At 60.8% G+C, this 25,661-nt stretch overlaps 1 protein-coding gene across 1 annotated transcript in view; it reads right to left on the reverse strand.

The window, feature by feature from the left end:
- LOC101518851 (nuclear factor of activated T cells 1) overlaps positions 1-25,627 on the reverse strand; it is a 73,459-nt gene extending 47,832 nt beyond the window's left edge. Inside the window, exons 1-3 of the mRNA XM_004579646.2 lie at positions 25,493-25,627; positions 18,542-19,640; positions 6,409-6,568 (exon numbers count right to left, since the gene is read on the reverse strand). Of these exons, the coding sequence (XP_004579703.2) occupies positions 6,409-6,568; positions 18,542-19,640; positions 25,493-25,574 (1,341 nt within the window). The 5' untranslated portion in view covers positions 25,575-25,627. The remainder of the gene's footprint in view (positions 1-6,408; positions 6,569-18,541; positions 19,641-25,492) is intronic.
- Positions 25,628-25,661: the final 34 nt, after the last annotated feature.

The following is a 25,661-nucleotide window of genomic DNA, read 5'->3' on the forward strand; positions in this document are numbered from 1 at the left end:
CGTCATCAGGAAAAGCAGCAGCGACAAGGGTGCCTGGGGTGGTCCTGGGCTACTGCCCACAGAGGGGACTGTGTCTGTGCAGGGGGAACCCCGGAGCCCAACCCCTCAACAGGGAGCCTTGTGTTGCCCCACGTGTCAGACTCGGTCTCTTGTGGACCCGAGACGTGGCCAAGGAAGTGCAGGCCGAGTGCTGAGGCAGGACGGCCTGAACTGTGCACACCGTACTCAGAGTGCAGGAACCAGGAACCCATGAGCAGCGGGCAGTCAGAGGGGGACACTGCAGCCCCACCCAGTGCCTACCGGGCAACAGGACCAAGGGTTTCAGAGCAGAGCACCCACCAGGCCTCCCCTGGCACCTGCTGCGTAGGGGTGGTCCCTCCCAGGGTCGGTGTGAGCATTGTGTGTCCCACAAGGAGCAGCTCACTCTGGCTCCTCAGTGATGTGCAGGCCGGCGGGGGAAAGCTCTTCCATGGTGCCTTCCCCACAGGCTACATGGGTCATGTGTGTGGGTGTGCTCTGCTAACCCCCTCACAGGCTGGTCATGTGTGTGCGCACACTGTGGAGTATGTGTGTCTGCATTTGTGGAGTTGTGTGCGCACATGTGAGAGTTGTGCCTGGAGCACATGTGTGGTGGACCAATGGCCAAGCAGACTGAGCAGCACTGAACATCCCCCAGTTCTAATTCCCCCTCCTGGCTGAGTTGCTCCGTATGACCGATGCTGTGTTTGCTCCCACGGACAGAAGCAGGCTGGAGGCTGGGAGCTGGCTGTCACAACTGTCCCGGTTCTGACCCAAGTGGCACTCGACCCTCGGGCACAGTTGTGCCCTCCAGGCAGAGCATGCTCCTGCAGTCCTGTGTTCTGGTGAAACAGGAGACAGAGGAAGAGCCCCAGGATGGGCTTGTGGGCAAGAATCTTCAAAGACCTCATGGAAAAGCCTGCTGTGGAACAAAAATTGTGGGCTTCAAAAGCTTCCCTGCACTGAACACTGACATTTAAGTTTCGCTTCATGAGCACTCTGAAGTGCCTGTGTGGGAGTGTGTGTGCAAGCTGCGTGTGTACAGTGTGTGAGCTGTGTGCACACGTGTGAGCTGTGTGTACTGTGTGGGAGTGTGTGCACTGTGTGGGAGTGTGTGTGTGTGTGTGAGCTGTGTATGTACTGTGGGAGTGTGTGTGTGTGAGCTGTGTGTGTGCACTGTGTGGGAGTGTGTGTGCACACATGTGTGTGAGCTGTATATGCACTGTGGGAGTGTGTGTGTGTGTGGGAGCTGTGTATGTACTGCGTGGGAATGTGTGTGTGAGCTGTGTGTGCACTGTGTGGGAGTGTGTGTGTGTGTGGGAGCTGTGTATGTACTGCGTGGGAATGTGTGTGTGTGAGCTGTGTGTGGGAGTGTGTGTGTGTGGGAGCTGTGTGTGCACTGTGTGTGCACTGTGTGTGTGTGTGTGTGTGTGTGAGCTGTGTATGTACTGCGTGGGAATGTGTGTGTGAGCTGTGTGTGCACTGTGTGGGAGTGTGTGTGGGAGCTGTGTGTGTACTGTGTGGGAGTGTGTGTGTGTGAGTGAGCTGTGTATGTACTGCGTGGGAATGTGTGTGTGAGCTGTGTGTGTGCACTGTGTGGGAGTGTGTGTGAGAGCTGTGTGTGCACACATGTGTGTGAGCCGTATATGCACTGTGAGGGACTGTGTGCATGTGTGTGTGCACTGTGTGAGAGTGTGTACACATGTGTGTGAGAGTTGTGTGCACTGTGTCAGCTGTGTGTGCATTGTATGGGAACTATGTGTGTACATGTGTGTATGGGAGCTGTATGTACTGTATGTGAGCAGTGTGTGCACACATGAGTGTGTGAACTGTGTGTACACATGTGTGTGGTGGAGTGTGTGTACTGTGTGCTTGCGCACATGTGAGATATATGTGCACACATGTATTAGTTGTATGCACAGTGTGGTGATGTATGAACACATGTGAGCTGTGTGTACCATGTGGGAGTGTGTACGTGTGTGAGGTGTGTGCACACATGTGTGGAGAGTGTGTATGTGTGAGAGTTGTGTGTGCACATGTATGTGGGAGTTTGTGCATGTGTGTGTACATGAGAGTTGTGAAAGAAGCCAGGCTGCAGCGTCCAGAACGGAGAGGAATGACCTCACGGCTCTGCCGATCAGAGCCTGTGGCGGGCTGGGGACATTGCCCTCTGCCAGTAGCCCTTCCCACAGTAGCTACTTCAGATTCCTGTGCCACAGAAGCACAGCTGCCCTGCCCTCAGGTGTTGGCCAAATTAGTCTGATAGCCGCTCCAGGATGCAGGAAAGTGGCACTCTGTTATCCCGACTGGTGAGGGCGCTGTTATGAGGGGTGGCTGAGGCATGTGGATTGGCGGGAGCTGGAGGAGACCCAGATCCCTGAGCCGGCCATGGAGGCCAGCTGGGGGACTGCACCATAGTCAGCCATGACCGGACTGTCAGGGACAGTCCGCTCGGGCAGAAAGACTGCAGGTGCAGGCCTGTTCTGGGGTCACAGCTGGAGTCAGCCCTCATCCATGGCACTACCAATCAGCCACAGCCCAGGCTGCGTCCACTCTGCTGCCCTGCAGACTTGGGAGCCAGCAAGCCGACTGAGACTGGCTGGGAAGGCCCCGCACGGAGCCCAGAGCTCCTCTGTGGTCCAGGGAATAGGTTAGATGCCGGCCCCACCCGCTGCCCATGTGCACCCCGAGGCGGAGCACTGTCAGAGCTGCCTGGAGACCCCATGGGGGTGCGGAGCCCTCAGAGGGAGCCATGCGTGCCCCTGAGGGGAGCTGCCTATGTACAGAAGCGCTACATTTAGCATTTCCAATTAAAGCCTGCTGAGAAGCCCGGCTGTGCACAGGAGAACATGAGGGAGCATGCAGCCCCTGGACCCTACGGCCGTCACGACCTGTCAAGGGACATTAAATACAAGTGGGGGGCGCGGCTCAGGTGCTCTGGGACTGGGGCATGCTCCAACCCGGGGCCCCGCCTCCAGATGGCACCACAGCCTTCCGGAAGCAGCCTGGCTGTCCCATACCAAGTGTCCCAGGCAGGAGTGGTGGCTCCTGCTTGACACCTAGAGCCTCCAGGAACCTGTGCCATGGGGTTGGGGGGCACGGCCCATGTCAGGAGCATCATCATCCACCCGTGTCCACCAGGTTCCACGTGAAGCTGCAGAGCAGGGGCCCACCCCGAGCAGTGACCCCCAGCTAGCGCACCCCCAACCCAACCCAGTCCACTCAGTGAGATAGGCCTGTTGTCCCAGCTGAGGCTGGCACCTGTCAGTCCAGCTACACTATGCTGACTGCTGTGTGTGCACCAGGAAGGACCTTCTGAAGGTCACTGTGCCCCTTAACCACCCCAAGGATGGCTGTGGCGGGAACGCCTGGGCCTCAGGCTCCCCCAGCCACTTCTCCTGACACCAGGGGTCCACACCACAAGACGGGTCTGTGTCCAAACAGTCTGCTGGCCAGCTCACAAGTTGCCTGTGTGTGTGCCGCAGTTGGGGGCCCAGACGGAAGGGGCTGAGGTTTCCAGGACAAATCCTGAGGCAGCACCCCTCCAGGCAGATTGGCCGTGCACATCCCTGCATTCTGGGCTGTAGGCAGCTCTGGGTGCCGGTCCGTTGCCCAGAGACAAGTCCACCCAGGGAAACCTGCTCCTGACACCCTCCTGGAACCCAGCTTGTGCCTCAGGGAGGACGATGGGTGTCATACCCTCACGGTGTAAAACCTGACATCCAGGGACTTGCCCTTTTGGCCACTAGGGTCACTCTGACCCTGAGCCCACGCCTGAGGATGGGGAAAGACTGCTGGTCTCCCTGGAGGCATCACCCAGAGGCAGTGGGTGGCTGTTGTGCCCGTGGGGGTGTGTCCCAGCATCCTGCTGGGCTCTGACCCTGGTCCTCAGCAGTAGCCACCTGTCTCACAGGATAGGAGAGTCGCCAGTCATGCTCACCAGACGAAGCCAATCTGGAAGCCAAGTGGCCCAAGGAGAATCCCTCAGGGCCTGTCCCCCAGCTGTGCTGAGTGCCCACCTCGCCCTGGCCCATGCGAGGCTGAGGCCCAGAGTGGCAGCACCCATCTCCCTCCTGACGCACATCCAGACGGGGGCCGGACAAGAGCATGAGGCAAGCCTAAAACACGGCTGGGCTGAGCCAAGCTGCTGGGCTCACGTTTCCGTGGCCATGAATTATTCACATGGACCCGCCCCATGCAACGGGCTAGATGCTATCGGGCAAGCTATTTTGGTACTGTGGTAAACAGAGCTGAATTCTCACCCTTCAGCTCAGAGGTCAGGTTAGACCCCCACGGGGCTCTGGGTCCTCTGGGAGGGCCAATAGCCTACAGGGAGGCCAGCAACGCACATCAGAGGTCGGCTCAGAGCATACAAGAGGACGCTCCCTGCCTGCGGGTCCTGAAGACAGCCTGGGCCTGGGAGCAGCCGCACCGTCGTGGGCGTTCGTGGCTGGAGTGCAGGTGTGCTGCAGGGGCAACAGAGGCCCCAGGACAGGACACCATCCCTGCGGAGGCGGGGGTCTACAGGGAAATGCTGGCCCCACAGGAACCCAGCAAAGCTGGCTGGTGACTACAGATGAGGTCTGTGGGTAAAGGGGCTGACTGGCGAACAAAGAGGCAGCAAGAAGAAGGTGTAGCCCTCAGAACCCAGGAGTCCCGGGTCAGCCTTTCCTGACCACCGTGCAGCGGGTCCCCCACCGTGCAGCGGGTCCCACATGTGCACACAGCTGTGTCCCCGCTTACTTACAGACTCAGCAAGCAGGCCACACCACCCGCCAAGGAGGGTCCCTGACGAGGCTGGGTGGCCTGGAGCTCCAGATGTGGACACAGTGCCCGCCAGGGGCTGCCCCGTATGCACACCCCAGCAAGGTGACCGCAAAGCCCCTCCTGGGATCTGTTTAGTCACACCTTGCACCCACACATGTCCACACGGCAGATACGGAGACAAGCCCACACTCGAGAATGGCCATGGTTTCCCTCTCCACGTCCATTTCGTGGCTGGGACCGGGCCCATCCCGCAGCCTTCCCAGCACACAGTTAACGCCACGTTCCAGGGGGCACATCTGACACATGCCAGGTTTCACATTCTTCTGATCCCTGTGGATACAGAGTGCTGCTGTCTGCGCCCTGACGTGTGGCTGCAGACACAGACCCGGCTGGTGTGCTGTAGGTGTGTATTGTGTCAGACAGGTGGCAGTGGCAGTGAGCACCCAGGGGCTCCCTTGCACTCCCCTGACAGCCCTCCGTTCTCACCCCGTCACAGCCCCCACCCCAGCTGCTGCCCCCTCACCCTGAGTACTGCCTCCGCCTCTCTCGCTAACATCTTTCCCACCCAGCAGGAATGCACTTGCACTCTGTGAAAACCAGGGCAAGATGGGCAGGCAAATGAGCAGTTCCTGACAGCCACGAGGAGCGGGCACTGCTGGCCTTTCCACCTGGGAAGGCAGGGACTGAAAATGTCAACCTGCCCTTCCCACTAGAGCACAGGTTACCATTAGCATCGGGCTACCAGCCCCCGATGGTTCCCGCCCCATGCAGGGTATCGGCGCTCGGCTGCTGGCCACGTGGGCCCCAGCCCCAGCCCCCTGCCCTTTCATCTACCTTAGCGGGGTAGGGACACACGTGCAACACACTGAGCGGCTCCCCAAATCCCAGGGTGGGGGCACCCGGCTTTGCCCCATAGGGGTGTGTTGAGAAACGTGTGCTCCACCACGCAGGGGCAGATGCTGCCCATGGTACTCACAACAGCAGGGGTGATGTTGCAACAAGCCAACCTGGACTTGCAGGGCCCAGGGCGGAGAGCGGACAGGCCAGCGCAGAGGGCATGCTGGCGCTTTCTCCCACCAGCCACACACCTCCCTGGCCGGACGCAACCAACATTCTACTCTAAAGCTGAGGGAAGCTGTTCCTCTTAGAAGGCTGTACAGGCCAGGCACCTGCACCCCCAGGAGGGCCCATCTCCCCTCCAGGAAGGGACCCTTCCTACGGTGGTCCCACACAGATTCCTCCTCGGGCACCATGGGCTCCGCCTGCACTCCTCCCAGCAGGCTCTTGGAATGTGCAGAGAGCAGCCTGAGCCAGTCAGGGATGGCCCGAAGACTCTGCTTTTCCAGGGGACCACATGCAGGAAGCCAGCGCCGCCAAGGTCAGGTAAGAGTTCAGGTCTTCAGGGGGATCACCTGCTGCTGGCCCCTGCAGTCCAGGCCTCCATGGGTACCCTATCCCTCTGCACCTATCCAGCCCAGAACCAGACAAATCTGCAACTCCACCCGCCATGGGAGGTGGCACAGGCGGCAGAAGGGATCTGGCAGACACTGTCCCCAAGTGGGCAGCAAAAGGGGACCCGGCAGCCGCTGCCCTGAGCCTCAGAGCCCTAAGCACCAGCGATACCTGCACAACGGGGTGTCCTCCTGCTGACGCCTTCACGGCCCCCCGGCTGCCCTCCGTCTCGTAGTGGGCTCTGTGGTGGGACTTGGGCTGCACCTCGATGCGAAGCTCATAGGGGCCCGAGTGAGACGGCAGCTGCCAGTCGAGGGCCGGCAGAGACGGGCTGGAACAGAACAGACTGCGTTAGAGGGAAGAGTTCCTCTCTGGCCTACCTCACCATCCTTCCAGGACGATGGCCTGACCTGATTTCCTAACAGGTTCACATGGTCCCAGCACAGCCAGAGTCTGCTCCGTCCCCATGCATGGCTGCAGCCCAACTGGGCTTCCGCGCCGCGTGGAAGATGCGCCAGCGTGCCCCGCCTGCTGCCCTCCCTTCACTGTGGGCTTCTGGCACCCTCCCCCAACACACCCAGTGAGAGGCCCAAAACTGACCGGGGAGCTTGTACCTCTGTGAGGCAGCTGCCAGCGAGCCTGAGGTGAAGGTCCCGGAGCTTGGCTCAGTACCACCCCAGGGCACACCCAAAGGTGGAAGGGAGGGATGCCAGTCACGGACCTGGTGGGAACCCACCAGCCCTGTGAGCATACTCCTGGACAGTCCAGAGGCCACGCAGCCCTGGCGTCCGCTGGTTGGGAGCCCCTCAGCTCACCTCTGTATGAGGGCTGGGTTCTCCCTGAGGCACGGCAGCCATGACCACAGCCCCTCGGTCTGCCTGGGTCCCAGGCAGTGGACATTGCGCAAGGCTTGGCCCACGGTTACACCAGCAGATACCAATGCTCGAGACCCCCAAGGGGCCGAGAGCTCTGATTCCTCAGCAGCCCCAGAACTCCTCCTCTGGAACTCAGCACTGCCTCCTGGGTGCCCTGACATGTAGTAGCCACTCCCAGCTTATCTTGCTCCTGGTTCAGCAGCAGCTTCTCCGGGCCTGGCCTGCTGTGCCAGTGCCCACACTGCCACCCACAGCAACATGCAAGTGAACAGGGCTAGAATAAAGGGCCGGGGCCAGCGTCGTGGCAAAAGCATCCCAGTCTGGAGCTGTGGCAGGCCGCCCAGCCCCTCTGCTTCCCACTCGACTCCTGGCTAGCACGCCTGGGAAGGCAGCAGTGCCCGCCCAGCTGCTGCAGCCCTGTCCACAGTGTGGATGACCCAGCTGCAGCTCCCGGCTTCTGCTGGCCCAGCCCTGGCTGGGGCGTGACCCTACAGATGGAAGATTCTTTTTGTCTTTTTTAAAATTCAGCCCAAGGATTCACCTGAATTTCAAATAAACACATTCTAAAAACACACAACACTAAGATGTACTTTGAAAGGACACGTAGACACAGGGACACAGTGGCCACCTGTCCTGTGTGTACGAGTCTGCCCTCCGAACAGTGCCAGGAACCGCAGAACAAGCAGCAGTGGAGGGGGTGGGGCAACGAGCCTCCCAGCCTGCAGGGACAGTGGCCTAGTCCCCTGGCCCCAGAGCTTTGCTGCAAGCCATCTGTCACCCACTGCCCCCTGAGATGGAGGGTGCCAGCAGGCCAGGCCTCACTGATACCTACAGCCTCTGGAAGCAGCTCCCTGCATGCCCCCAGTGCTCGCCCTGGCAGGGACAGGAGGAAAGTGTGGGTCTGCGGCCACCACAAGAGCAGATTACTGCGTCTGGTGGGAGTATGGGTGGAGGCTGCTCCCAGGCTCCGCTGTGGGCACTGGGTTGGGCAGTGCCTTGTGTTCCATGGGAGTGTGGCCCTGGTCAGCTCCACACAGGGGCACCTGCGCATCCGCCTACCCAGAACAAAGAGTCGTGTGGATGGCCCGCGGCCCGCAGAGGTCAGGGTGGGCCCTGTGACCCATGCAGAGCCCCCGCAGTTTCAGAGCCACATTAAACAGCTGTCAGGTGACACTTTCCTGGCAGAGGAAATGGCCATGGCCACACAGCAGCAGTTTCAGGGCTGCGACTGTCAGAGTTGCTTCCTACGCGAGGTTATCAGCATAGCCGGCCCAGCTTCCGGCAACACTGCTGGGCACAGCAAAACAACCATGCAGGGGCCTGCCAGAGCAGCGCCTGGGGCCGCTGGTGTGGGTTCAGTGCGGCCCACACGATGGGTCTGCAGACTGGTATGCTGGGATGAGCCTGACCTCGATGCCGGTGCTGCAAGGCTCCCAGACACGTGGATGCTGCCAGAGCCAGCCCCGGGCAGCCCGGGCCCCTCCCACACCCTGCCGCCTTACAGGGCTGCACAGGAGAAAGCTGCCCAATCGACTGAAAGAACAGGGCTCTCACCCCGCAGGACAATGCAGGGGACAAGAGATCTGATAGCTACCGAGAGAATCTACTGAGAAAGGGACTAGGCGAGGAGAGCGGTTGCTTCCTCAGGCACAGGCACAGCACCAGGTCCTCCTTGCACACACCTGCCCCAGTCATGCAGTCTTAGCAGTGCCGTGTGCAGCTGCTAAGGGACTAGTGGATGCAGAGTAAACGTGGAGTCATGAGGCCAGCAAACACAGCTGGAGGGATGCGCGAAGCCACTGTGACTATGGTCACCCTGTCTAGCACAGCTGGCTGGGAGGAGGCCACGGCTGGTCTCCAAGCCACGCCAGGACTGTTCATATGCACCTTCAGTAAAAATGGGCTCAGAGCAAGAAAGCAGGTGGCTTCAGATGCAACTGCAGTCTCCCACGCGTCAACAGGCCCTGGAAGCTGGCACACACATGCTGTGTCCTTCTAGGGCCAGGAGCGCCACTCTCGGGCGTCCACCACGACCTACTGGAAAGGCTGCCCCTCATAAACAGAGTGTGGGTCCCAGAAGTACATGACTCAGGCACTGTCCATCCCGCCCCTCAAAACACCGAGGCTGTGCTGGCCCGAGGACCAGCCCAGGGTGGCCACTTCCAGCACCGGCACAGGCCGACCCTGCCCCCAGCCTGAGCCCCGGGGAGCTGTTAATATTTGCCAATGCCACACACCCACGGCCGGCTTCCTGAGCTGCCGTTTGCTCCCATACACAGAGCGTGGCTGGAAACTACACATGCTGAGAGTAACAACCACGACGCACAGCCACTCCTGGGCCCCAGGGGGGGAAATGTCAGAACGCTGCAGCCTCCACGTGGCCCCACTTCTTTGCTGTGTCTCCCCAAACACACCGTGGGAGTCAGACCACTTCCAGGACAGGCCACCCGGGGCTGGGACGGCCCGCCTGCGACTTCAAGCACACCCCTTCCCTGAGTCCTGGTCAGGGAGGGGCTGCCGGCATGAGTGGGCTGAGGGCCCTGTCTCCGGAGGGAAGCATGGTGCTGGGGGCTGTGCCATCTTCCCTGGGGTGGGCACCTCCTGTGAGCCACTGTGGCTTCCTCCAGCACAGAGGGGTGCGTGGGCGCCCAGCAGGAAGAGGCCTCCCTGTCTGAATCACTGTGAACTCGGGCGGCTGTTTCCCGTGAGAAAAGTTACTCCGGTGAGATCCGTGTGTCTCCCTCACCCGTGGAGGCGTGAAGTGCTGTGGGGAGAACGCCTCCACACCAGCTCCAACGCCAAGGAGCTAGCTGACCTCTGGTTTCCTGCCTGTGTGCAGGCAGGCATAGGGGACCCCGCCGGCCCCAGGACCCCCTCCTGGGTTGGGGCCGGGCACCCACAGACCAGTAGGGGCTGCAGTTAAACGCCAGCCACCCATTCTGTCCCCCTGGACCACAGCCTCCTCCCTCACCGCACTGACACTGGACAGCACCGTGGGGTGAGGCTTGCCACTCCCTGGCCCCCTCACGTGCCTGTGTGTGTCCACTGCTCCAGGAGGCCCAGATGGTGCCCCGTTACCCGACACAAGCAGCTCTGAAGCCAGAGTTGTGCCTGGTCCCACAGGAAGCTCTTCATTGAGAAGGGTAGTCTTTCCAGCTGCCTGGGCTCCTTGGCAAACCCCACGGCCTCCAAGATCATCCAACGTTGCTCTGACGGACTGTGAGTCCCAAGAGGAGGAGTGGCCGTCCAGAGACCCATGCGAGCTGTGTCCCCATGAGTGCCCAGTGGGCAGTGCAGGAGCCAGAAGAGGCAGAGGACACTGAGTGAGGAGACTGAATGAGACATGCTGAGAGACGCCTGTGGCCCTGGGCACACACGGACCTGGGGCTGAGGGAGCAACGGGCGGCACTCCGCACGCTGCCCTGGCCATAGGCAGGGGCCATGTGCCATCTTTATTTGATGGCTGGCGTTTGAGAACGAACCCCTGTGCTGGCAATCCTCAAGACTGAACTTCGGGAAGCCCGTGGGTTGGCGTGGAGAGATGGGCCTTGAGTCGCTGGCCTCAGGCTCTCACCTCTGCATCAGTGTGCCTCAAATTTTCCACAAAGTGAAAGACACAAAAGTTTTCGTGACAAAGTTTAGAAAGTCCTATGAGGACCCTTGTTACAGGCTGCCAGGGACTCGCTGCTGCTTCAAAGTACTCCGCAGCAGGCAAGCTGTCGGGCACGAGGGTAGAGCTGTGTTCACAGTGCCGGCTGCCCACACAGGAGTGCCAGCTTGAGTTCTGCCTGCTCTGCTTCCGGCCCAGCCCCCTTGCTAACACACCTGGCCGGAGCTCCCTGCTCCTGGCTTCGGCCTGGCCCAGCCCCGGGATGAACCAGATGACTGGAACGCATGTGAGTTCACCATCTCTCCCTCTCTCTCCTCCTCTCTCACTCCACCTTTATAAGAATCCCACAGGGCACTATAACCAAACCCCTGAACCTCCTTTCAGGCTTCAAGGTCCAGTTCCTGCATGAGCACACCCTGGGGCTCATGACACCCATTCTGGACTGGATTCTGGGGCCTTCCCCTGCCTGCTACCCCTGGGCAGCTGCAGCGGCCTCGGCACAGGCCTGCAGTGCTGAGGGGCAGCTGGGGGGTGAACGCCTTTGCAGACCATCTTGGGGGAAGAGGATAAGGCCTGCAGCTGATGCTATGATGGAGGCCCTCCCTGTGCAGCTCTTCTCTGTGGCTGGCCTGTGACACGACCCCCAGTCGAGCAGAGCCCCGGTGCCCGGATGCCATCTCCCGGCACCCTGACACCATCAAGTTTTGCCTCTCAGCTGCCTTAGGGACCATCGGGCAGACTCAGCCGAGTTGGCAAGACCCTCCAGGGAGCAGCCCCGCGGCCAGTGAACCCACTCCCCTAGGGGATAGGCTGCCTGGCACCCCACACATCCGGGTGGCTCTGGGACCCTGCAGGTTGAGCCCTCTCTCAAGAGACCCAGGACGGGGGGCTGTGAGTTCTGCAAGGAGAGGGTGCCTGACTCCCATGCAGAGCTGGGGGGTAGGTGGCACATGGAGACCCCCGCCAGGTGGGAAGAACCAGCCCTTGTCTGGCCCCCAGCCCGTGCCCCGCCCCACCAGGCCTAAGCAGAGGTTGCTCCCTGACTGCGCACAGCCCAGCTGACCTTCACCAGGCCAGTGGCCAGGAAACCTGACTCCAGCAGGCAGCCTCTGTCCCCAGGGAGCTTTCTGCAGGTCAGGCGCACCTGGCTCAGGCCTTCACTGTGGAGCCAGCCACAGATCTGCACCCCAACAGCACAGGCATGGAACATCTCCCTGGCTGTTTTCAGGGTTGTTCTCTGGGGTGGCCTGGGGAGACAGACTTCCTTCTGGGGTGTGCTGAGTTATCTCACTTCTGCCCTCCACCCCCCAAGTGCAACTCCCCAGAAAACCCAGTGGGCCCCGAGCCCAGCTCTGCCCACAGATGGTTCCAGCTACAGGGCCTGGCCAAAGGCAGTGTCTCCGCCGCCCTCCCCCAGCCCTAGATCCAACCCCCTCTACCCCGGCCTCAGGTCAGAGCCCACCCTGAGCCCATCACACCCAGTCTACTGCTGTTACAGCTCACTGTGGGGGCAGAGACCTTCGGAGGCCAGGTGGAGGAGGCAGGGGGTACACCTGTGCCTGCTACCCCAAACTGGCAGAGGGATTTCTCTAATGCAGAACAGCTGGGGGCACAGAAAGAGGAGGTACAGATAGACCACTGCCCGCACCCCCACATCTGTGTCTTGGAAGTTGTTGGGACGGGAGACTCCCCGGCCCCTTACATCCCCTATCGTGTCCAGAGCCAAGCTAACCTGCTATGACACAGAAGACACTGCCCCTATGCCTCTGGGGCTCAGAACCCTCAGGCCCATCTGACCCCATCTCCACCGGCAGCGGAGCTGGAACGGCCCGGCCTCATGCTTGGCGCTGGCTTCACAGCCAGGTTAGGGTGCATTGCACAGAAACGCCGGAAGTTCATGGCAAGAACAAGGGTGGCACTAAAGACGAAGGTCGAAGCTAGGCCCCCCAGCTCTACTGCAGGGTTTGCACCACGCCAAGCACAGTCTTCCCTGGCACCACCCAAACAAGCGTGGGCGATGCAGCGCTGCCCAGGCGGAGGCACCCAGCTCCTCTGGGAACGCTGACTTCATGCAGGTGGCTACTTTCCAGCATCTCCAGGCAGCCTGGGCCCCGCGCACGCCAGTCTGTTCACTATGACCCAGGGTCCCACCTCGGAGCCGAGCTCCAGGCCAGCAGCTGGAGGTGGGCACTGAGACTTGAGCCCGCTACAGGTGTTCCAGAGAGGAGGCGGGGACTTCCAACTCTAGAACCCGTCGGGGCCTCAGTCCCTTCCCCCAACCACAGATGTGGCTGAGCCATCCATATCTGTCCAGCAGCAGGCTTGGTGACCTCAAAGCTTGGCAGAGGGGATTCTGAGGACCCAGGGGCCCCTGACTGCCCTCAGTGTGTGGGCAGCACGCAGTGCCGGGGCCCTCACCATGTGCTCCAGGCTTGAAAACACGGGTCCAGGCATGAGAGGGGATCTGTGTCAGCCCATTTCATCTGCCACTGGTGCCTGGCAGCCACCCTATAGGACTGTGCTCCCAGCAGCCTGTGAAATCTCAGAATTCCAGGCCCTGGGAGCCGCCCACACGAGAGCCCAGCAGGGCCAGGCAGGGGCTCCACCCCCTCCCCAAGGCACCGGCCTGCAGGGGCACAAAGCTAAACTCTGCAGGGAAAGCCTCGGCTCGCTGTCCTGCCTCCAGGGACACAGGGGACACAGCACTGTCCCCTTCTTCTCTCCCGAGTGCCTCCATGCACATCCACCTTGGAGGGCCAGAGCCGGGGCTGCCAGCAACAGCCTGCAGTGCCAGTCGGGACCTCTATAAACATCAGCCAGGAGGCACTGTGATCCAGGGCTGTGAGCTGCCCACACACTCCCAACAGCCAGAGGGAACCCAGCAGGACATGCCATCTCTGCCACGTCCCAGCCACACAGCCACTGCTCTGGTTCCCCATCTTCAACATGGGGCACCCTGCCCTGGGAGCCTACAGAAGCTGGGGGCAGCCCCTCCCCGTGCTGCTCCCGCCCACGGGGGGTGTTTCAGTGCTGGTGATAGGAAACCGAAAGTTCAAAGCAGGCTTGGCATCCCCTGCCACCTGCCATGCCATCCACAGGACTCGCGATGCCTGCACTGGGCTGCTCGGGCTCCTGGCATGAGGGGTCAGTGCAGGCTAGGGGCTGTCTGCTTCTCACAGCCTGAACCCCAGTGCTAAGGGTCAACTATGAGTCCTGCACAAGTGACCCTGGCTCTGAGATCCGTTGGGTTCCCACAGCCCCCTGAGGGGTTGATCTGCCTGCCCCAGGTGCCCACCACACCTTGCTGGCTGGGACCACCGGGGGGGGACTCCCACCATGCAGCCATCAGCCTCCTTCCAGGATGTGACACATGCACCCTCTGCCACAGCGGGATGGGCCTTGCCTGTGTTGGCCTGGCCCATTCTCCTGGGTGTGCTTGCTGCACTGTGGCCTCCCAAGGCACCTCCCCAACAGCCAGGGAGCCAGGAGCACCTGCCCTGGGCCCTCCCAGCAGCACAGTGTCCAAAAGCTGGACGTTCCCAGAGACGCAGCCTGGTCCCCACAGAGTCAGCCTGCAGTTTCCAGGAATCCCGCAGACACAAGGGGGGCCAGGAGAACTTCACGTGCCGCCGCCGATGCCCATGTGAGAGGGCATGCTTCAACTGTGCGGCTCCTGGTCACCTGAGCCCAGTGGCTTTGAGTCGATGCTTCAGGAAAGCCCAGCTTGCCCCTTGGGGATCCTACTTCTCAGGCTGGCCACCTATTGGAATCCTAGCTGCTCCTCTTGTCCTCTGGCTCTGTTAGTGTCCCTGGGAAAGCAGTGGATGACGGCCCACGTGCTTGGGCTCTGCACCCACGTGGGGGAACCACTCCTGCTGGATGCAGCCTCACCCAGCTCTCTCTGCTTCCAAATAAAATTAAAAGGGAACTCTACTTCTCTCTATAAGCTCAATTTCCAACAGCAAAGGGTCCTGTAAGGGATTCAGGTCACCGCAAGAGCAGTGCACAGACTCGCATCCAAACGCTCCTGCCTTTCTAAGTGTTCCCGGAGTACAAACTCCTCCATCACTTTTCCCTTCAAATGCAAGCTCAGAGCACCTGCTGGGGCAGCCATCAGAAGTTACAGTTTTCTATTAAAAACACCCCTCCCTGCTCCGCTCATACACACACACACCTCTGGGCACGACGCAGCGCCTTGGCTAACTGGGCTGACAGCGGTGTGGAAGAACAGTCTTCTAAACTTTGGTAGCTTTAGTTCAGAGAAAAATCTCAGCTTCCATCTGCATACCATCACCAAGACAGACTCCAATGGAAGCCGCACCTGCCGGGCACAAAGACACCCTCCCATGGACATGGCTACCCCTGAATGCTCTGCCAAGAAAGCCATGCCATGGACGCTGCTTGTGGGAAGAAGCCAGCAGACAGACAGCCTGTAGAGAGAGGCACATGACCCCCATTTGGGACTAGAAAAGAGATCGGAAATTCTGTCTCCAGAGGCCCAGCACACACTGCAGAGGGCCCAGGGCCACCCAGGTAGGCCCAGCACACACTGCAGAGGGCCCAGAGCCGCCCAGGTAGGCCCAGCACACACTGCAGAGGGCCCAGGGCTGCCCAGGCAGGGGGTACTGATTTGCTGGGATGAATTCTCCAACCCAAGTCCCAGAGAGAAGTGAAAACACAGCCTAGCTGTCCTGCTGGCCGATATGCCTGTGAGGCCGTGGGGCCAGTAGGGGGAGGAAGTGTGGCCGCTCCGACCTGCTGGTCAATAACCCTGGGCCCCAGGTCTGCAACCGCATGGAAACACAACGCCAGCTGCCAGGAAACACCTTTGGATGTGGAACTCTTGCACATGTGTGTCACCTCCCAGGAATGTCACGGGCCCCACACCTCCCCAGGGTCTCTGCTACCCAAGATAAGAGGTCCCCGACCACTGCCAACACCCCAAACCAAGGAAAAAGCCCACAGCCCATGCCTGCTGAGCACCAGGCCACAGGGGCGGATCCTAGTCTGGGGGACAGCAACGGGAGACTCCCCAGGACTGCTGCCCAGTGCTAGCACAACGTGGACACCAGGGGCCCAGCTCACGCGTTGTTTCGCTGTGTTAAGATCTACTTATTCATTTAAAAATCAGAGTTACAGAGAGAGGAGAGACACAAACTCTTTCATTCATTGGTTCACCCCCCAGATGAACACTACGACCATCTACTGGTTCACTCCCCAGGTGACCACTGCGACCAGATCTGGGCCAGGCTGAAGCAGGAGTCGCCTCCTGCTCTCCCATGTGGGTGAGACCCAAGTACTTGGGCCGCCTTCTGCTGGTTTTCCAAGACATTAGCAGGAAGCAGAGTAGGAACTGGAGTAGCCAGGACTTGAACTGGAGCCCTTGTGGGATGCCTGAATAATAGGCAGTGGGTTTACTTGCTACGCCACAATAAATACCCACTTTCAGCTCATCCCCGGGAGCATCCCCAGGGACGCCCCAGGAAACAGTAACCAGGGTGACATGAATCCTCCCCAGGGTCGCAGCAACAGTCACATCCAAGGCCACCTGGGCCTGGAGGATGGGGATGCAGCCAGGTGCGGCTGTGCCGGGAGCCAGGTGCGGCTGTGCCGGGCAGCCAGGTGCGGCTGCGCCGGGAGCCAGGTGCGGCTGCGCCGGGAGCCAGGTGCGGCTGTGCTGGGCAGCCAGGTGGTGAAAGGTTCTTGCTCTTCTTTTTTAAAAGATGCATTTATTTGTATTGCAAAGCCATATATATGTGTGTATGTATATATATGTGTATATGTATATATATGTGTATATGTATATATATGTGTATATGTATATATATGTGTATATGTATATATATGTGTATATGTATATATATGTGTATATGTATATATATGTGTATATGCATAGATAGATCGATAGATAGATAGAGAAAGAGAGGAGGACAGAGAGAAATATCTTTCGTCTGATGAGTTACTCCCCAAGTGACTGCAACAGCCGGTGCTATGCTGATCTGAAGCCAGGAACCTGGAACCTCCTCCAGGTCTCCCACAGAGGTGCAGGCTCCCAAGGCTTTGGGCCGTCCTCGACTGCTTTCCCAGGCCACAAGCAGGGAGCTGGATGGGAAGAGGAGCTGCCGGGATTAGAACCGGTGCCCATATGGGATCCTGGCGTTCAAGGTGAGGACTTTAGCTGCTATGCCACAGGACCAGGCCCAGGTTCTTGCTATTCTTGAGGGAGAAATCTATAACCATGCAACAGACACGAGGAGATTATCAGTTTCACTTGTTTCCTGGGGGGTTCACACTGAGCAGTCTGCTTAAACCCCTCATAGGCACCAGACCATGGGCAGCCATGCTGCTGGCAATGTTGGCACATCTTACTGAGTGTGGATATGAGTCCCAGCTGCTACACTTCTGATCCTGCTCCTTGCTAATTACAGCACCTGGGAAAGCAGTGGAGGATGGCCTAAGCGCTTGGCTCCTGCACCCATGTGGAGACCCGGATGAAGTTTCTGGCTCCTGGCTTCAGTCCGGCAGATGTCAAATGTTTCTCTGCCTCCCCCTATTCTTCCGTGCTCACTCTGCTGCTCCAATAAATTAAAAAACTGATGGCCTGGTGCGGTAGCCTAGCAGCTAAAGTCCTTGCCTTGCATGCACCAGGATCCCATGTGGGTGCCAGTTTGTGTCCCAGCAGCCCCGCTTCCCATCCAGCTCCCTGCCTGTGGCCTGGGAAAGCAGTCAAGGACGACCCAAAGCCTTGGGACCCTGCGCCTGCGTGGGAGACCCGGAAGAGACTCCTGGCTCTGGATCAGCGCAGCTCCTCCTGTTGCACTCACTTGGGGAGTGAACCATCCGATGGAAGATCTTCCTCTCTGTCTCTCCTCCTCTCTGTTTATCTGACTTTCCAATAAAAACAAATAATTCTAAAAAAAAAAAAAAAGGAAAAAATTCAGTAAATAAAAAATAAACTAAACAATCTACCTGGCAGTACTGAGGGTGCTCGGCAGGAGTGGACAGAGCCTGCCCGTGACCCAAGCTCCCCACAAGCCTGAGGCCAGGCCAGCAGGTGGACAGTGTTCGCTCATGCCAGCTCCCACTGCACAATTTCCAGAGGGCGCTGCTGGCCTTGCTCCCTTCAGGGTAATGACAGCCTCCATTGGAGTGGCCTTGCCACATGCCACTTCCAGCTGCCCTGGTCTGCCAGTCCGGTCTGCTGTCCCACTCTGCTTGGAACTGGGGTGGGGGGATGGAGTGTACGCAGCGGTGGGTGCTTGTTGCAAGTGCCTCCTCCTGGGATGTGGCCCAGCCTGGAGGACGCAGGCTGTCTGGTCAGGGGCCCGTGGATGCGTTTGCCGCTGAGAAAACCCTGGAGCCCGAGGCACAGCCTGGGTCGCTAGAGGCCCACCCACTGGGGAAGCTGTTCAGTTAAAAATAAAAGCATGGGGCTGGTTAAGGAGGCCCCTTGGAGCGCACAGCCCTCGCCCCCAGTGCCAAGCACAGCCAACAACCCATGACTTGCATGTGCAGCAGGCAACCAGTGAGCAAGCAGGCGTTGTCCCCCGGGGCCGGAGGTCCTGTTATTCTCTGGGTGCTGGGAGACTGAGCAGCGACTCTGGGGACATGTGCAGCCAAGGCCCCATCTGCACCCCGTGAGAACCAGTCAGGAAGTGAGAAGAGAGGAAGGCGAGTAGGCGGCACACAAGGTTGGCTGGGCTTGTCGACAGCACACCTCGAGCACGGGTCTACAAACCCACAGCCAGGCAGCCCCTTGTCCTGTGTCCCCAGACAGACCTCCCTCCCTAAAGAGGCCCGAGGACCCACGGCCACTCACCTCATGTAGGATGTAGGCGACAGGGACTTGGGCTTGGCCCACTGGTAAGGGTGCTGTGGCACGGCCAGGTACTGGTCGCAGAAGGCGCCCTTCTGGACGTGCTGGAAGGCAAACTCTTCAGGCGGGAAGTCAGACGTGGGGGGGGTGCCACCCAGCTCCTCCCCGGCCGGCTCCACCTTGAGCGCAAGTGAGGGGGAGGGCTCCAGGGCCGTCTTGCGGGCCTTGAGAGGGACGCCTTCCACCAGGTCCAGGCTGGTGTCCGTGGTCAGCGCATTGATGGCCGCCACGATGGCCGAGCTGGTGTACTGGGTGGTGTTGCCTAGCCAGCTGTCGTCGGTCACGCTGACCCGCGGGGAGCCTTGCGGGGACGGCGTGGGTGAAGGATGTGGGGAGCGGGAGGGCTGGCGGCCGTTGAGGCTGTACTTGCGCTTGTTGCAGGGTGAGGTGGGCCTGGAGCCCCGTGTTCCCAGCCAGCTCTCCTCAGTGACGCTGGCCCGGGGTGAGGTGCAGGGGGAGTGCCTGGGGGATCCCAGGTTGCAGGCGCCCAGGCCCCGTGGAAAGCCTTCCTCGGGGTCTGTAGTCTTGGGGGACACGCAGGGGGACTGCCAAGGCGACGTCTGGGGGGACGCGTAGGGGAATGAGTAGTTGGACTCGTAGGAGGAGGCCTCTGAGTTGCAGCTACGGGAGGACAGGCTGCTGGCCGGGCTCAGGCACGAGGGGTCGCGGTAGGCCTCCAGGTTGGGCAGGCTCAGTGTGGCCGTGGATGGGGGTCGCTTGGAGTTGGGCATCACGTCCTCCACCTCCACGTCATGGAAAAATTGGCCACTGTTAGGGTGCAGGCCCAGGTATGAGGTGATTTCAATCCGTGGGCTCTCCAGGGCTAGGCCTCCGTTGGGCCTGACGCTGCCAGAAGACAGAAAGTAGCCTGGGGGCCCGCTGTCCACCGTTCCTCCGTACCCCGAGGGGTGACTCCCTGAGGGAACGGCCGAGATGCCAGGGGCAGCCGTCTGAAGGTCATGGCACGGGGCTGACACTGAGCCGTGAGCCGCAGTGAGGGGCAAGCCGGTGCCCACGGTGGATGACACGTAGCCGTAGTGTTCTGCAAGGACGAGAAGGGGCAGTGTGAGGCATGGTTGGTCAGGAGTGCAGGCCAGCCTCCCAGCCCTCTCAGAAGGCACCTCCTCCACTGCCCAGGCTGCACGAGGCCTGGCCCCCAGCTCTGTGCTCTCTCCCAGCACTCACTTCTGCCAAGGTCAAGCCTATGCCTCCCTTGCCCCATCACCTCTCTGAGCAGCAGAAACCAAGCCCCAGCCCCAGGAGCTGGCCCAGCGTGTCTGCACTGGGTCCCCTGGCCAGACTGAGAGGGTCAGGAGGTTGGGATATGGGGACCCAGCTGCTGGCCAGCGTTACGGGCTTATGGCGAGCATTGCAGGCACTACTGCAGTCTGCTGGTCATGGCCCGACACTCTAATGCCCATCATGGTGCCCAAACCATGTGCCTAGTGCCATAATCACGGCCATGACACCCGAGTCACGTGGCAGTGCCTGCATCACTGTCATGATGCCAAAAACACCCAGGTGCTGGTTCATGCCTAGGAACGCACCCTTAAAAACACAGATCTTTGGGCCTGCACCATGGCATGCCCATGCTACCAGCATCCCATACAGGCACCAGTTCATATCCTGGCTGTTCATATTCCAGACTGTGGCCTGGGAAAGCAGTGGAGGACAGACCAAAGCCTTGGGACCCTGCATGCATGTGGGAGACCCAGAAGAAGCTCCTGGCTCCTGGTTTCTTGCTGCAGATCAGCTCAACTCCAGCCATCGTGGCAACTTGGGGAGTGAACCAACAGATGGGAGATCTTTCTCTTTGTCTCTCCTTCTCTCTGTAAATCTGCATTTCAAATAAAAACAAAATGAATCTTTAAAAAAATATGCTAAGCTGAAATGCAGAGATCAGAGAGAAGGAGAGCTAGGGCCCCCATCTCCTGGCCCTCTCTGCTACCCCTGGCAGGCATGGCCGTGCCAGGCCACCCAGCTGGAGAAGCGGGAGACCAGGTTCCTGCAGTCTTCCCCGGCATCCCCTGAGGGATCAGCAGGGAGCCGGACAGTCAGCCCAGCGGTCAGGGCTCAGACCCATCAAGGCACGCGTCGTCAGCTCTCCTGGGAACAAGCAGGAGTGAGTCCCAGGGTTTCCGGACACAGCGTGCACTGGCCATGCCACCCTGTGTGGGTTTGCTGCTGTCATTGGACGCACACTGTAGCCTCAGGTTCCAGCCATGACCATGGACACCGGGCCAAGCCAGCCCCGCCAGTCCCACAGTGCCACCTCACATTCACAGGGAACTGGGTGCTGAGCTCCACAAGGGGCACCGACCAGCCAGCTGGGAACAGCTTTTGGGGTCCTCGTGGTTGGGAGTGCCGACCTTCATTAGCCCAAAAACCTCCTTCAGACTCCCCAGTCAGCCCCTCTTCCCTATGGGTGGGCTTGTGCCACCTGGCACTGAGGTCCCCGTGGCCCCCAGCCACTCTCTGCCCCTGGCAGGTGGAGCGAAGCCAGCACTCCTCCCTCAGAGGCAGAGTTAAGTCCTACGGGTGCCACGTGGCCCTGCCTGCTGGGACTGAGCCTGGGACCGCCATCACCCAGCCCAGGCCCTGCCTCCACCCATAATGCTGTGGCGTGGAGCTGTCAGGGCAGTGGAGTCTTCCCACGGGCCTTGCAGTTTGACCCTCACCCAGAAACACCAGTAGGGCCTGGCAGGCAGCAGAGCCCAGCCTGGCTATTGGAGGAGCTGGCTGGAACAGTCCCAGACATGGCTGTCAGCCTCTCACACTCATGGGGTGCTGGGTGCCACCTCACACTCACTGGATGATGGGTGTCACCACATACACTTATGGGTGCTGGATGCGAGAGTCATAGGCAATGCTAATCGGGAATTGCACCCTTCCTGAAAACTAGCTCTGGGGACAGTTTCTCTTGTGAGAAAGGGGTCCTAGGGCCAGCAGCAGGTGGGGCTCCAGGCTAGGCTGGCGAGGAGCCTCAGCACTGCCTCCCCTGAGGCCTGCCTGGTCAGACCAGTCCCTCCCCAGGGCCCCTGAGCCACGGCAAGGCAGTTTGGGAGGGCAAGAAGGGCAGCCGGGGCCTCCCCAGGGGTGCATGGGTAGGGGCCTCAGTGCAGGACAGTTTGGAGGAGCCCAGAAGAGAGCACAGGCACTGAGGGGCCTCAGGGCCCCCAGCAGCTGGGCCCAAGGGGTCTCCCTGCCTGTTACTGCCCACCAGAAGGCACGTCCACAGCTCCACACATCCTGGGTCAGAAGTCAGAGTGACTCAGCGGCAGTGGGCAGGCAGCGGCAACCAGGACCAGGTGGCACTGGGGCCTGGCCCTGCCCACCTAGGCCGCCTGAGCTCAGTTTGCTGCCTTTACAGAGAACATCTTCAGCAAGGGGGGTGCCAGAGCCCAGGCGTGGGGAGTTGCCGCCATGGACAGGAGTGAATCCCTGAAGCTTGCAGCCCAATGCTGCTTCCCTTCCTGTCCCTTGAGGATGAGAAGCCTTGGCCCCACGGAGGCTGGCCAACCCGCCAGTGGCCATGCCGGTGGGTGCTGAACAAAGTCACCCAGCATGGCCTCCCTTGCTCCGGGGCACAGCCAGGAGGCCCAGCAGGCTCTGGATGAAACGGAGTAGAGGGTGGCAGGTTTAGGAGTGGGAAGGAGTGCAGACTGCAGAGGGCGGGGGACCTGGGCGGGCACGAAGCCCAAACATCCCAGAGGGCCTTTATTTAAACTAAAGCATCTCAGCAAAGCAGAGGGAGAATCAGCATTTAGCCTTATTTAAAAAGATCCACCTTCGCTTGCTTCTCCCTTCATTAAACAAATTGCAGAAGGAAAACCGCAGCGCCCAGACCTCATTAGACGCAAGGGCCCGGGAGGCGGCCAGGGCCGAGCCCCCACTGGCTTGGGTTTCATTAGCCTCCCAACCCAACCGGATGTAAACCCGACAATTAGGTGTTCAAAGGGACCCCACTCACATGCAACAAGGCTGGTCCCGGCAACTTTCCTTCAACTCAAGGGTTTGGTGTGGGGCATGCCACACCAGGTAAGACCCATGGAATGAGGTGGTGCAGCCCAGACACGGAGCAGCAAGTGGGCGCATGCAGGGAGAGTGTGGCCTGCCTCTAGGGGGTGTCCCGAGCCCCACACCTGTGTTTGCCTCTCAGGTGCACTGGGGGACAGGTGTGAGGATCACCCGTCACAGGATAGAAACTAGTTCATGACCACCCAGCAACTCCTCAACTGCGCGGCCCCAGTTGTGAGGATCACTGTGTCCTCAGCGCCCCGGTCTCGGGGTACACAGCGACACCGGCCACTGTGCTCCTTTAGAGCTTCCGGTGGCTGCTGCAGCCACCTTCACTGCTCACGGACCCTGAGCAACCTCACGCGGGCTTTCCGCTCTCACTTGAAGGAACCCCCCCGCCTCCCCTCTGTAGGGGCTGCGCTGTGGGACACAAAGCCAGAAATAGAAGAGGGGCCGTCTGCCAGGCAGGGCCAGCCTCCAGCGGCTGCCCACACAGCCTTCATCCACAGCCACGGCGCAGGCTGCAGCGGGCACGGGCCACAGCTGCACACGCAAACAAAACAGGGCAGAACTGCAGCCAGGTCAGCACGCCCTGGTGGGGCCGAGGGCACCTGCCCAGGCGGGGCGCCCACCCACCACAGCAGGCACAGCAGGCCAGCAGTGCCTCTGGAGCAGGCGGTCAGCTGCGCAGGGCTCTCTGCGGGGCGTCAGAGGGACTTTCAGAGGTGCAAGCTAGTGCTTGCCTGAGGCAGGCCACCCTGTGCCCCGGCCCTGCTGGCCTGGTCTCACTGCAGAGCAGTCACTACTAGCTACGCCATCGCCAGGTGCAGCCCCACTCTGCCTTCAGGGCAGCTGTGCCCTCCCACCTGTGACCACTGAAAGCCACCCGCCAGTGCTGTCCGTGCAGAGGGCTGGGAGGTACTTGGTCGCCCGCAGGCTCCAGCCCCGGGCCCGGAGGCCCTGGCCAGTTTCTTCCTAAGTTGCCACGGAGACGGTGCTGGCAACATTTGGACAAAATAACTTAGAAAACAGGAACCCAGTTGGGCACCCGGGCACACCCGCCTCCCAGCTGGCGGCAGAATGGCCTCACGAAGTTCCTGAGTACTCCTCCCCCAGGGAGCCCCCAGCCCTGCCTCCCCCATGGGAGCAGAGGGTGCCAGGCCTGCCCTGTTGGGGCCAGCGGCTTGCGACGGCCTCTTCCCATTCCCCCAACAAAGGCTTTCTGGACATCCGCTCTCTGTACCTGCTGAGTGCCCTGCAATGCACACAGACCCTGCAAAGACTGGGGGCCCTGATCCCCCTGCCCACACATGCAGGGTGGCGGGGAGGCTATGGTCGCCAGGCAGCCGGCTCGGCGCGTGCAGGCATTTGTACAAGCAGATGGGCAAGGTCCAGGAGTGCCCTGCTCTGCAGCCGATCTGGGAATTCTTTGTCCACTCATTTATTTATGCCCAGCCCCATTCCAGAGGCAGTTTCCACCACCTATTAGGGGCTAGAGAACTCTGGGCCATAATTTAATATAACAGTGTCATGTGAATAACCAGCCTAATTGAATCATTAATGACCAAAACATTATCACTGAGATGATGAAAAGGAAGAAAAGACTGCGAGGCACACTCGTGCCATCTGGGCACCCATTCTTTCTAGCAACTACAGCTGCCTCGGCCCAAATGAGGCTCTGCCCTGCCCTGGCTGCCTTGCACGGCCCACTCTGCTGCCCTTGGCCTCCCTCCCCAGAGCCTGGGGTGCTGGGCCCCGGGGCCGCCTGGCTCTGGGGTGTCTCGGTGTATGTGTGGGGGAGTGACACACAAGTGCCCTTCCTCTGAGTAGGCAGAGCGGGCCATCGCAGCTGCCTGAACTCCCCGGTGGCCACCTGGCACTGGGCTCACAGTCGACCTGCAGGCCAGGGAAGGCAGCCTGCAGGTGGTGAGGCCCTATCCAGTGTCAGCAGCCACAGGAGCTCTACCAGCCACCCCGGCTTCATCCCTTACAACAGGAGCTGGGGCCAGAGGTCACAGTGCCCTGCGCTCTGCCGGCCGACTTCCCACTGGGCTGCCCTTCTGATTCCTGATCCCTGCCAGGGCAACCCACTCAGGCAGCTCACGGCCACAGATGGCCGGGGGGTTCCCAGCTGTCTCTCTCAGAGGCGCCCTCCCAGCCACGGGGCACAGTAGAAAGCTCCTGGCTGTGCTGGCGCCCCAGCCACCGGCCAGAGTGCGTTTACTCGCAGGCATGGGGGGGTGGGGCGCTGTGTGTTTAACTGGAACCTTTATTTTCCACTGGGAAAATAAGATGAAGGAAGGGGCGGGTCCGGGGTGGGCAGCTGGGGTGGAAGCAGGGCACCCTAGGCCCTGACCACGCAGGTGCGGGTGCCTGGCCTTGCCTGTGCCCCCGAGGCAGGCAGGACAGAACCAGGCCCTTCAAAGGCGACGTCCTGCTGCCCTCTGGCAACACCGCTGACCATCTGTCCCCGGCCCGCAGCGTCCAAGTCCTGTGCTGCGGACAGCGTCGCCCCTTAGGGAGGCGCCTGAAGCCACCCAGGGACGGGGCCCGCCCTCCACCGCGCGCTCCCGAGCGGCCCGGCCGTGGTCAGAGCCAGGAAGTCCACGGAGGGGGGCCGGGCCGCCACCTGCGCGCCGGCGCAGCTTGCCCCACGGGCTGCCTCTGCGCCCACCCGGCGATCGCCACCAACTTCGGGAGCCTAAACCCATGCCGCGGTGCCCAGGAGGCAGAGCGCGGGCGCGAGGCAGGGTCCCAGGAAAGAGCGCGGGGTGGTGGTGGTGGGGAGGTGGGCGGAGGCGGCCGGGACCCCGCTGGGGCAGGGGTGCGCGAGCGGTGCCTTCAGATCCTTGCCCTGGCCCTCCTGGCCAGACCCACCTGCGGCGGTGGCGCGCTCCGCGCTCTGGTCGAACTCGAAGAGAAACTCGAAGTCGAACTCCGGGTCCTCCAGCCCCGTCATGTCGGCCCCGCGGCTCGGCGCCCGCCCGGCCGCGCGTCCTGCGCGCGCCGTGACCCCCGCCCGGCCCTAGCCGTCGCCTCCCGGGTC

The sequence above is a fragment of the Ochotona princeps genome, unplaced genomic scaffold (assembly GCF_030435755.1).
Source record: "Ochotona princeps isolate mOchPri1 unplaced genomic scaffold, mOchPri1.hap1 HAP1_SCAFFOLD_129, whole genome shotgun sequence".
Taxonomy (NCBI): Eukaryota; Metazoa; Chordata; class Mammalia; order Lagomorpha; family Ochotonidae; genus Ochotona; species Ochotona princeps.